Raw genomic sequence first — 12250 nt, 5'->3', positions numbered from 1 at the left:
ACTTTTAGTCCAAGGATATTTTGTGAATAAGGCCCTTGATCTAGCTGCTTGAATCAAGCTTCAAGACCTGAAATATTTGTGTTTATATTGTGCTCACATAGTGGTCACTCCTACATAAAGCTGTGCTTATGTATGAAAACCTGGAGCCAGGCTGGGAACTTGGCAGAGACAGAGTGTCCTTTCACAGTGTGCAGAAGGTGGCTCTTGGATAGGTTTACAGCAGTCTAACAGCATTTTTTTCTTTTTCTTTTTTTCTTTTTTTTGTTGGCCCAACCCTCCAGCTCCTGTTATGGCTCCTAATCTGACTTTTCTTCTTATATACAACACTAGCAGGAATATTTTCCATCCAAAGGTCTCATTATTAATTTGCATCCAGTATACAGGGAGTGCAGAATTATTAGGCAAGTTGTATTTTTGAGGAATAATTTTATTATTGAACAACAACCATGTTCTCAATGAACCCAAAAAACTCATTAATATCAAAGCTGAATGTTTTTGGAAGTAGTTTTTAGTTTGTTTTTAGTTTTAGCTATTTTAGGGGGATATCTGTGTGTGCAGGTGACTATTACTGTGCATAATTATTAGGCAACTTAACAAAAAACAAATATATACCCATTTCAATTATTTATTTTTACCAGTGACACCAATATAACATCTCCACATTCACAAATATACATTTCTGACATTCAAAAACAAAACAAAAACAAATCAGCGACCAATATAGCCACCTTTCTTTGCAAGGACACTCAAAAGCCTGCCATCCATGGATTCTGTCAGTGTTTTGATCTGTTCACCATCAACATTGCGTGCAGCAGCAACCACAGCCTCCCAGACACTGTTCAGAGAGGTGTACTGTTTTCCCTCCTTGTAAATCTCACATTTGATGATGGACCACAGGTTCTCAATGGGGTTCAGATCAGGTGAACCAGGAGGCCATGTCATTAGTTTTTCTTCTTTTATACCCTTTCTTGCCAGCCACGCTGTGGAGTACTTGGACGCGTGTGATGGAGCATTGTCCTGCATGAAAATCATGTTTTTCTTGAAGGATGCAGACTTCTTCCTGTACCACTGCTTGAAGAAGGTGTCTTCCAGAAACTGGCAGTAGGACTGGGAGTTGAGCTTGACTCCATCCTCAGCGGCTGCACGCTTGACTTTTCTCAGTTCATGGGCAGTTATTTTGCGCCTTGGTTTTTCCACACACTTCTTACGACCCTTTTGACTATTTTGAATGAAACGCTTGTTGTTCGATGATCACGCTTCAGAAGCTTTGCAATTTTGAGACTGCTGCATCCCTCTGCAAGATATCTCACTATTTTTGACTTTTCTGAGCCTGTCAAGTCCTTCTTTTGACCCATTTTGCCAAAGGAAAGGACACCTGATATAGGGTGTTGATGTCATTAGACCACACCCCTTCTCATTACAGAGATGCACATCACCTAATATGCTTAATTGGTAGTTGGCTTTCGAGCCTATACAGCTTGGAGTAAGACAACATGCATGAAGAGGATGATGTGGACAAAATACTCATTTACCTAATAATTCTGCACTCCCTGTAATCTTACAACATATTCACAGCCACAACATTATAATCATATAAACCAGCTAGGCGTAATTCCCTTTCACCTTTATTGTATTTAAAGAACATTTCTGAGCAGAAAAGACTGTAAGATAGTTAAAAAATGATTGTCCTTTCATCTTGTTGGATGTGGAAATTTCATATTTCCAACAAACAGTGTCAAACTCTTATGAGAACTTTTATGAGCTTTTCTTATATGAAAATATCGTGGTAGTGTTAAGCAACCACTGTTTGGTGATGACTGTAATAAATGGAAACAGTATTTGTTTTCCTCTCGCACATGCTCAGTGAAGCGAGGCTTATTCTCGGAAGACACACAGAGAGTGGGTGAGAGCGTGAGCAGATCCCGGTGGGGGTTTTAATTCTTCTTTTAATTTTTGAAAGTAATTTTTCTTTCATTTATAAATAGATTCATTGGTTTAAAAACAGCATTTGCATTGCATTTCATTTTCAATATTTGTTTCTAAAGTATAATAAAGCATGTGACTGGGTTTAATGGCTCTCTGTTAGTTGTGTCACATGTAAAACTAAAAAAAAAAAAAAAAAAACGAAAGTGGTTTCCGGTGTCTCTTTCAGTTTCTTTGTGTTTTTGTTTTTTTAGGTTAGCTTCATAAAACCAACTTGAAGAGAGAAGAAACAAAAGACACACCTCAGACCAATATGCCTGCACACCTGCACGCTATGCTTTTTTTTTTTTTTTTCAACAAATGCCTGGACTTTTGTTTTGCATGGTGTATTTAAGTATGACTTTCATGGCATTACTGATAATAATAACCAATCTGCATGACTTTGAGTTGACATTTATGACCCAGCAAAATCACCAATCTACATTCCAACCTGGCTCATATTAGTCACTCGTGTAGGTAGCATATAGAATTTTCACGTGTGTTTTAATAGGTTGATTATAGTTTAAATGCGTTTAAGCCAGTATCTTAGAATTCTTTTGAAGAATTAGTTTGCTTTTCTGTCATAAAGAGATAATCAGGATTGTGTTATTTCAGAACAAAGCCAAGTCACTGAACGACCGTCGTAGATTGATTTTTTTTTTATTCTTTCTCCACCCCCCACCCCCCAAAAACATAGAAATGACCTCACTGTTGAGTTTTCTCACACACCACCTCCAAGTTTTAAGTCTTGAGAGCTCCCACGATTGGTACAGCTCTCTTCCTTCTCACCCTTCCCTTAGTGAGTTCAGATGACTCCAGACACGGGGTTTTAATTCAAACTATTTTAACCAGGTTTGTTCAGGAAGCAGTCGTTTCAGTAAAGCGCATTTGCAGGGGAAACCATTTTTTATTTGCTCCTTCCCCCCTCTTAAAAAAAGTTTTGTTTTTTTACCTACTACAGAGACAAACCAATGATTACACACAAAACACGTCTTTCTGCTTTTTCTTGCTTTTCAGTTCGTTTCTTTCTTTCGGTTTTTTTTTTTTTTTACTTGAGCTGTAATTAGTTTCCTGAACCCCTCCCTCTTTTCCGGGTTATTTCTCTGTCCTGTGGTCCTCAGCTCAGCGCGGTTATGACAGCTTGTCGCGCTTCTTCTGAACACGGTTTCCACTGATTAACAACGTATAATCAGACATTCAAGTTTGCGTTGTCCACAGATGTCGCGACAGCAGTGTGGGAAAAGTGGAAGGGCAGGGAAGACGAATGCCCACTCTTTTTTCTGACAGGTAAGTTTTCATTCTTCCTTTTTTTCATTCTTCACTTTTGTGAGTCGAAGTTTTACTGTCGAAGCAGCGAAGACGGAACATTTGCATTGAACCCACGTTTTGACAACTTTCAGGTTTAAAAACTGCTTGCCAGGTCTTTTGGGGAGACCGGCACCAGCGTGAAGAGCAAGGTGAGGGCTTTTCACAGTATGGAAGGTATCCATCACATCTAAATTAGCTCTCCCGTTTGCTATATCATAGATGGCAACTGCCTCCCAATTTCACTTCTGTCTCTTTCTGTCTGCTTAAAGAGATGAGATCATATAAGCTATATATTCTGTGGTGTTCCGTTGTTTTTATTGAAGGTATTTGCAATGATAGTCTTCAAACAACAATAAACAGATCGCACGTTTAGAAGTTTGGAATAAGCTGTTTTGATCTTATTTATTTATTTATTTATTTATTATCGTCCACTCTGAATTGGATAACTCATTTTAACTTCTTTTCTAGTGTATATTCACGTCACCTTTGTGTTTTGGTCACTCTTTTTAAGGGCACACTTATAAATTTCAGACGAATATCTCCTGTTTTGAATCGGGAGATGTTGGGTTTTTTTTGTTTTGTTTTTTAAAACTAGGCCTATGAATTTTTAAAGCAAATGACAATGAGGCAACTATATCCATGTGAAATCTGTAAAACTAAATTTCCAAACGTAAAGGTATTTTTAATAGCAATTAGATGTCTCTCTGTGTGTTGTATACTTCTCATTATATAAAGAAAAAAAATCATATATGTCAGATCTGAATAAGACCCTGTTTTCTGTTTTATTTCGTGAATAATAACGTCCGCATATACAATAAAGAAATGCAAAATGTTACCTTTGTACTGTAGAAACTGTAAGTATTAAGATAAGATAAGATAAGACTTTATTAATCCCACAACGGGGAAATTTTTGCGTCACCTCAGCTCAGGTACAGATATATGAAGGAAATACAAAAACACAAATAAGTACAATCAATGAAAAAAAGTAAGATAATACACTATATTACAAGCGTACTTAGGAGTTGGTGAAATCTGATTCTGTGTTTCCTCAGAAATTCTTAAGTAAATAATTCTTGATAGAATTTTTATTTTATTTTTTTAAAACCAGAGAATTTATTGAACCTTCCCACCATTAAAAAAATCAATTGAATGTAAATTTACATATATATGTATGCATTTGTATAATTTTTGCCACATCTATTTATTGCTTAAAAATAAATTAAAATCAGTTTTGTTAGGGAAAAAGTGATGAAGTCTCACAAACTCATGTATCAAATCTTGTGCAATTGGCGTTACGAAGTGACACTTTCTTTCTTTTGGACACTTGTCACATTTCTATGAAGGTAACACAAGATAAGATAAGAAAAGATTTTTATTGTCACTGTTACCAGAACAATGAAACACAGTTGTCATCTCTCCATTGGCAGAATGGAGAGCACAGAGAATGTACACAAAAAGGATATGCACAAGTTGTATACACACACACATACATACATACGTACGTACGTACGTACGTGTGTGTGTTTATGTATGTTATACTGTAATAAATACAGTTTATAAATATAGTGCGAGTGTCCTTGAGTGTTAGCAGCACAGTTAACCTTCAATCAGGGTGTAGGTAGGGTACGTTTGACAGACTGTGGGTAGAAGCTTCTATTGAATCTGTTTGTCTTTGCAAGGCTTCACTGGATGTGCTAAAGTTATTGCAAAATAAACAAATATGGAGTAACCCTATTCTAAAAGAAACTGAACATTTTTTTAAGGTGGTTAGGTATTTCTGAAGAATAACATTATCAGTTGGGTTTATGTTCCTTCATGTTGTGTTTTCTCTCACTACAGAATGACCATGCGATGTTTATCGCTGCGACTAAGACGAAAGCAGTTCCTTCCTTCCCTCCTGTCATTGCTGACTATATCCATCCTGCTATTGGTCTGTGTCAAGCACAGCTACATCACTGAACCTTCACATATTGGTACGGACATGCAGATAATTCCCAAGTACAATATTGATTGCTCTGCTATTTATGACATGGACCCAGTGGAGGTGGGGAAATCTCTGCTGATCAAAAAGAAAGACGTTGTGGAGATTAAAGATGAAAGTCTAGCTTATCTTACCTCTAACTGTACTTTATTCAGAAAGTACAGGGGTTATGATAATGTGTGTGCCACAGAAGAGGAGCAAGACTTTCCTATTGCTTATTCTTTGGTTGTGCATAAATCTGCCTGGATGGTAGAGAGACTCATCAATGCACTGTACTCACCCAGTAATATCTACTGTATCCACTATGATCAAAAGTCCTCTGCTCAGTTCATATCAGCTATGGGGGGTTTGGCCCAGTGTCTGCCCAATGTCTTCATTACCAGCAAGAAAGAATCAGTATATTATGCAAGCATTAGCCGATTAAAGGCTGATCTCAACTGTCTGTCTGACCTTTTGGGTTCAGAAGTCAAGTGGAAGTATGTCATCAACCTCTGTGGCCAAGACTTCCCTCTCAAGTCCAACGTGGAGCTAGTGTCAGAACTAAAGCAACTGAATGGCAGAAACATGCTAGAGACGAGCCGACCCACACCAGCTAAGAAACAACGGTTCACCTTTCACTATGAGCTGAAAGATGCCAGCTTTGAATATCAAAAACTGCCAGTGAAAACAGAGTATGTAAAGAACCCACCACCACACAATATTGAGGTGTTCTCTGGAAATGCCTACTTTGTGCTTTCCCGGAAGTTCATTGAGCATATGAATGCCTCAGGTGTAGTGAAAGATTTTTTGTCCTGGTCAGAGGACACCTACTCCCCAGATGAACACTTCTGGGCAACACTTGTGCGACTGCCAGGTGTCCCTGGAGAGGTGGCTAGATCCAAGCCTGATATCACAGACCTGATGAGCAAAACCAGGCTGGTGAAGTGGCAGTACCTGGAGGAGCAGCTGTACCCACCGTGCACAGGGACACACGTTCGCAGCGTTTGTATATTTGGTGCTGCGGAAATGCGTTGGTTGCTGAACTATGGCCACTGGTTTGCCAATAAGTTTGACCCCAAAGTGGACCCTGTACTCATTCAGTGCCTTGAGGAGAAGCTGAAGGAAAAGCAGAAGTTATTTCAATCAGTATCACTGACTTGTCGTAAAGGTTAAACGATGGCTAAAATGGATCAGGAACAAATATTATGTTCTTTCAGTGATTTTTCAAATTTGACTGCTATTTCTTATACATCATTATCTTTGAAGTTACAAATCAACATAATTGATTAATTATAATGAGCTATAAGTAATAGCGAAGGGGACTAATCACTGTTTTCTGGTCTTTTAGAAACAAAAGTTTAAGTGGGAAAGACAAAATGCAGCGTTGAGATATGAAAATGGTGTTTACAGCTCTAATATGTTGCAACGTCGTTTGTTTAAGGAAAGCTGCCGAGCTCCGTTCTTTTCTCAGGGTGTTTCTGTCTCACTTGAGTCACTTGTTTATCTACAAAGATAATGTTGGTTTTATGGTAAATGGTAAATGGACTGATTCTTATATAGCGCTTTTCTACTCTCCCGGAGTACTCAAAGTGCTCTATAAATTTTATGTATTTTTTTTATGTATTCAGTTTTTAAGAGATTTATTTCTTAGATTTCTGTCTTCACAGAAAAGTCCAGTTTACAAAAAACACACCCACGAGGAACATGTCTTAGCAGAAACAGTCGTCTGCTTCTCATTGTGAATGGGGAAAACAGGGATAATATTTGTTTTTGTTAATTGGTTGAATGAAACTGTAATGAGAGGTAATTATACAATAATGACTGGTTACATTTTAAAAGCTAACATGCTCTTGCCTGTTTCTGACGGATTCCCTTTTCCTCTGATACATGTGTTAAAGTTTTACTACAGATTCAGTTTTCGGATCATTCTGATGGTGCTCTTGCAAACTATAATAACAAAATATTATTTCCTCAACACACAGCATGCTATCTGGACAGCCCCTTTTTCCATGAAATGCAATGGAACACACATTGGTTTTTACACAGAATACTGTGTAAAACAGAGGAGAGGTCATCTATTCTATGTCATCTATTCCTCACAAATTAATCGAGAGCTAATTTGTTTGCAACAATCCAACTGGTTGATGGATACAAGCTGCTTTAGTAAGGGTTGATTCCAACTATATATGTAATGCAGGTTTGCATCATACTATAACGTAAATTGGAAAAATAAACAGCCTCTCAGTGTTAGACTGTATATAAAAGATTAACAGAACTTGTTAGGTTATAAAAGTAAAGGTCATGGAGGAAACAAATGCAGTATGTGCCTGTTGATGGGGAAATAAGCCCGATGTTCATCTGATATGGCATTATCAAGTGACCTGCTTTAAACATGTCCTTAAATAGTTGCTTGTGATTTTCTAGTCTTTGATGCTTGAATTGAGTTGAACACAACAAGGTGTTCATTTTACAAATTATGGTCCTCAAATAAAGTGAAAAATGACAACATGATTCAGAATGGGCGTACTCTGTTATTTATAGCTAGTACTACTGAGCATGGATCGTTGCTTGGTTTCTCATTCAGATCCACCCCAAAAGTTATGCCTGGTTGGGGAAAAAAAACAAAACAAAAAACAGCAAAAACAAAAACCACAATAGTCAAAAGACTCTAAATAAAGGGTGGCCTCTTTTAATTACAGTTTATACTTTTCTTTTTTCTTTACTGCTTTCACACAGATGTTTTGAGTTTTACGATAGACAGGAAATGAACACTGCAAAAAAAAGTTCTGCTACAATTGGGATTTTGTACTGAAATACCTTAAATGGTTATTCATTTTAAAGCATTACTGCAACATGAATCGATATGCACACAAGAAAGTAAAAAAAAAGAGGCTATCTCAAGAGGATCTCTATTGTTATCTGAGCTCTATTTACATGTTTACAAATGTCAGCAGTGGATAAACATAGGAACATATTGCAGCTACCACAACTCTGAGCAAAACAATAACTTGAAAAAAATGTGGTTCACATAAATCAACCATGGTTGTTTACAATTATAATTAGCACTGAGCTACGAGGCTCCTATTGTCGAGATTTCATCCTTGAGAACATAAACAGGAGAAGAGCAGATTGTCATGGTTCTTGCAGGACTGCTCTCTTTTGCATCCACTGTCTCTCTTTCTTGTTCTTTCGATTCTTAGGTGGAGTTGGGCAGGCGCTGGTGCATTGCGCTGACCCACTTTCAGCCAGCCTGCTTACCATTATCACATCACTTATGGGAGTAAAAGGGTCAGCAGAAACCTTACTCCTTGCCAGCTCATCTTCACCCTTGTGGTGGTAATCAGGTTCTCAACTTATGAGTGCCTTCGTTACCTGACCTTGTTCTCCTGTTTGTGCTCCGAGTTGATTCAGTGCCTTGGCTGGACTTGAGTTACCTGCAAATTGAGATGGGCAAACTAGGGCTTTCTGAAACAATGGAAAGTCTGAAGCAATTGTGCTGGATTTGTGTTGATGTTTTGAAACAATCTGACATCTAATCTATGTTTGCTCATCTTTAACGACATCATTTATTTACAGAACATTGAGCATGTCACAGATGGAGTCATGAAAGCTTATTCAATTACAGTAAATCATAGACTTTATGGGATGTTCCAGTTTTGCATATGAATAAAATGACCCGTATGAGAACACTACACATGTAAGGACAAGTAGAAGCTTGTTTTTTTTCTGCAAATCTATCACTGACACAATCAGCAACAACACCAAAACAACCCTCATGTTACTGTGGAAACTGACTTGTTTCGGCATTAACCCATGATATCTTACAGGTTTCTGACAGCAGGTAACTGGGAGAAAATCCTTATATACTGCTGAGGAATGCCAGTTACAAAAAAATTGTGCAGACTGGCAACAGCAGTTAATACGATGCAAACCAACCAGAAACACACAGATGAAAGGAGTCCGTAAAAGACTAATGGACAAGCTTTTTGTTATTGTTTGTTCTAATGTGTTTAGCCTACATGCTAATCTAATCACTCTAGATAAAGGTCTAACAGTCACTTACTCTTTTCTTTTTTTGTGGTCAGACTGTGTTATGAACATATTTCAAATGACAATTTATAGATGCTGATTGGCTGTCAGTGCTGCTGTGTAAGCTGTAAACCAGTAAACTAGTACTTGTAACCTGTTTGAGCATTATGCAGAAACGATACTTACCAAACAGAAAGTTCGTGCATAATATGACTCATCTTAAGGTATGCAGAGTGTCTATTGAAATAATGTCTCTGACAAAATGTACAGTTTTCACAATCTTCCCTTTGTATAAGCTGTAATAATATTTCACTCCCACTGACATCTGAGGATTTGATCCCCATAGTGCTTTGCTGAGATAATGTACTTAACCTGGCACATCTCATGTAACTACTTCAGCCCTCTACTACTAATTCCTAGTGCATAGCCTAGTAGTGCATAAAAACTCAGAAACAGTATTTCCCAGAAATGTCACAATTTTCTCCATATTTCTGGTTAAAGGTTTGTATGACTTGCACACTGCTCATTTTAACTTTCCCAGTAACTATATTACATGGGCTCAGACTCCGAATGCTGACAAGTGAAGTGCCAATTTTAGTTTCCTGTAAGAAAAGTGTTAATGTTTCTGGTCTGCAGTTCCTTTGAAATCATTTCCTTTTAACCCACAATTACTTTTCAGTACTTTTTCTTTTTTTCTTAGTTTTTCTTAATTTCTTTTTAAACAAAGCAGTCATTGTTCTCTACACATACTTTTTTCTTTAGAGTATTAGTTCTTTTCCCTCTTTGCTTTTTAAACATGAGTTATGTGTTAGAAAGTGTAGTTTCTTTGACTCATCCCTTATTCCCAGAAGAACTTAACTCAATTCAAGCTGCTAAGGCTTTTGCACACAGAGGCAGTGGTAGTGTTCAGGAAAAGGTCACAGTAAAACCCTCAAATAGCACATGAAATTGTAGCCCCTCACTTACCACATGTCTGAGAGGTGTCTGATTTCTACCAGGGCTGCGTTGCTCTGTTTTGAGCATAAAAGTTATACTAATGTTTATTTTGCACATCATGAAGAGCACACATGGTATGACAGATGAGGTCAGCTTAATTCAGATTCTAAAATATAAAAGAGGTTTTGTTTGTGCAGTGGTGATGCATCTTGGTCTTATTAGGTACACTGTTAAGTCAGCCAAAGAAACCCCTTGGCCCCTGTTCAAGGGGGTGAAGTCTTCTAATGGAAATAACTTTTAAGCCTCAGTGAATCATTTCTTAACAAGCCTCACAGTTCAGCCTCGAAGAAGAAGAAGTTTTACTTCTCAGATTCGCTGAGGTATTTTGATGAAATAGCATTACAAAATGCAAAAACAATGAAGTTAAAAACGTTAAAAGAGATTCCAATGATTTGAAAATAGTACACAGAACACTCTTTCTGTTTTAAAACAGAAATGTATTTATTTATTTTCGGAAAACAAGAGGTTTCTATGAAGAGTGTCTGGCCTCTCCCTTAGAGATAGGATGAAGAGTTCAATCATTTATGAATGGCTCTGACCCAAGACAATTTGGAGAGATTATATTTCTTAAGGCTGGAATGAGAACGCCTTGGTGTTCCCTCAGATACACTAAAGCAGGTGATTGGGGAAAGGGAAGTCTGTGTTTTTCTGTGGTGGAAGCTGCCCTGGAAGAGCATAAATGGACAGATGGATTCGTTCACTATGTTAGGACATGTGGGAACAAGGGCAAATCTTTCATGTCCTATTTCTCTGGAAAAGGCCCTTTGCTTGCTCAGCTACTTGCTAGTGGAGCCACAGGCTACAATGCCAAATAATACTTGCCTGTAATGTGCTTCACAGCATTGTCACAAGACATAATGTTCCCCTCTGTGATAATGTTTATGATGCACCTGAGCCTTATGAGGACCCAGAAAATCCTCCTGCAATCCCTCTGACTAGGGAGATGCAGCTGTTCAAAATTACTCTTAAGTGTTTTGTTCAACTAATCAAGTTGGTCCTATAAATTCAGCATTGGCACTGCTGGTGGGTGTCAGGAACCATTATGATGTATTTGTAGGACTGAGTCACAATGGGCTGGGGTGTTAGGAGGACAGCAGAGTTAGTTAAATTCAGATGGAAGAAGGCCAAGTCAAGAAGGGACCATGCTGAAGCCAAAAACACTCAAACTGGTGACAAATCTTACCAGAGCACAGACTACAGAGATATGGTCCTTAATATTATTGGAGGTGCAAACTGACAAACTTTGCATGGGATTCAAAGTACTGTAAGGGATGCTGAGCCCACAAATGTAGAGAAAACTGATCCAGTTCTTTCTAATGAAGAGGACACACTTGTTCTTGTTGTGGACAGTGGATCAGCTCTAGTAGAACCAGCATCTACTGCATCAGAAGGTATCAAATAAGGCTTAAAGAAGTCTTTGTCAAAGACAGATAATGATGATGATTATGTTACATGGTGTCAGGCTGGCGTCTGGTTCCTGGTCCCCGCTTCGATCTCCACACCTGCTCATCATCACTCACCTGCTGCTCATCATTCATGATTGCTCCTGCCATTATTTAAGGCCACACTGGAGTGCTGGTTTTTGCTGGGTTGTTGTACTCACCTTGGTTAGTGTAGCGCCAACTCGCTTTGTGAATCATATCGTATCTCATTATGTTTCCTGGATTTCCTAATGAACGTTTCTATTCTCTGTACTGACCCTTAGACACTGAGTGAGTGTGACTGAGTCACAGACTGTGTGAAGAGGAGTGTCCTGGACCTGCCCCTGGATTTGTGTTAGAGTCCTGCCTGACATCTGTGACAACATAGTCTTTGAAATTGTGTAACTTATTTTTTAAAGAACACCTTCATATGCCATATTGTTTATATTTATTAGTTGTTTAGTCAGTGGACTGAATGTTACACAGAAAGTTACCACCAGAGCTCTTCTTTGTAACACTTGAAATAAACACACTTAAAAGTACTGTGTGATTACTGTTCTAACTGTTCTCTGTA

The 12250-nt window shown here is 38.1% G+C and overlaps 1 protein-coding gene across 3 annotated transcripts; it reads left to right on the top strand.

The window, feature by feature from the left end:
- Positions 1 to 1883: 1883 nt before the first annotated feature.
- LOC309711605 (beta-1,3-galactosyl-O-glycosyl-glycoprotein beta-1,6-N-acetylglucosaminyltransferase 4-like) lies at positions 1884 to 7741 on the top strand. Of its 3 annotated transcripts, none has more exons than XM_082542012.1 (3): positions 1884 to 1925; positions 2178 to 3249; positions 5110 to 7741. In XM_082542012.1, exons 2-3 carry the CDS (start codon positions 3227 to 3229, stop codon positions 6401 to 6403), a joined length of 1317 nt encoding a protein of 438 aa, XP_082398138.1. In that variant the 5' UTR covers positions 1884 to 1925; positions 2178 to 3226; the 3' UTR covers positions 6404 to 7741. The 3 variants fall into 3 exon arrangements, with proteins under 3 accessions (XP_082398138.1, XP_082398139.1, XP_082398140.1); XM_082542013.1 differs by adding an exon at positions 3363 to 3419 and having other exon boundaries at positions 1890 to 3249; XM_082542014.1 differs by adding an exon at positions 3363 to 3444 and having other exon boundaries at positions 1890 to 3249.
- Positions 7742 to 12250: the final 4509 nt, after the last annotated feature.

This window comes from Aulonocara stuartgranti (assembly GCF_965226115.1).
Source record: "Aulonocara stuartgranti genome assembly, chromosome: 7".
Lineage (NCBI taxonomy): Eukaryota > Metazoa > Chordata > Actinopteri > Cichliformes > Cichlidae > Aulonocara > Aulonocara stuartgranti.
This window is presented reverse-complemented; position numbering and strand designations above follow the sequence as displayed.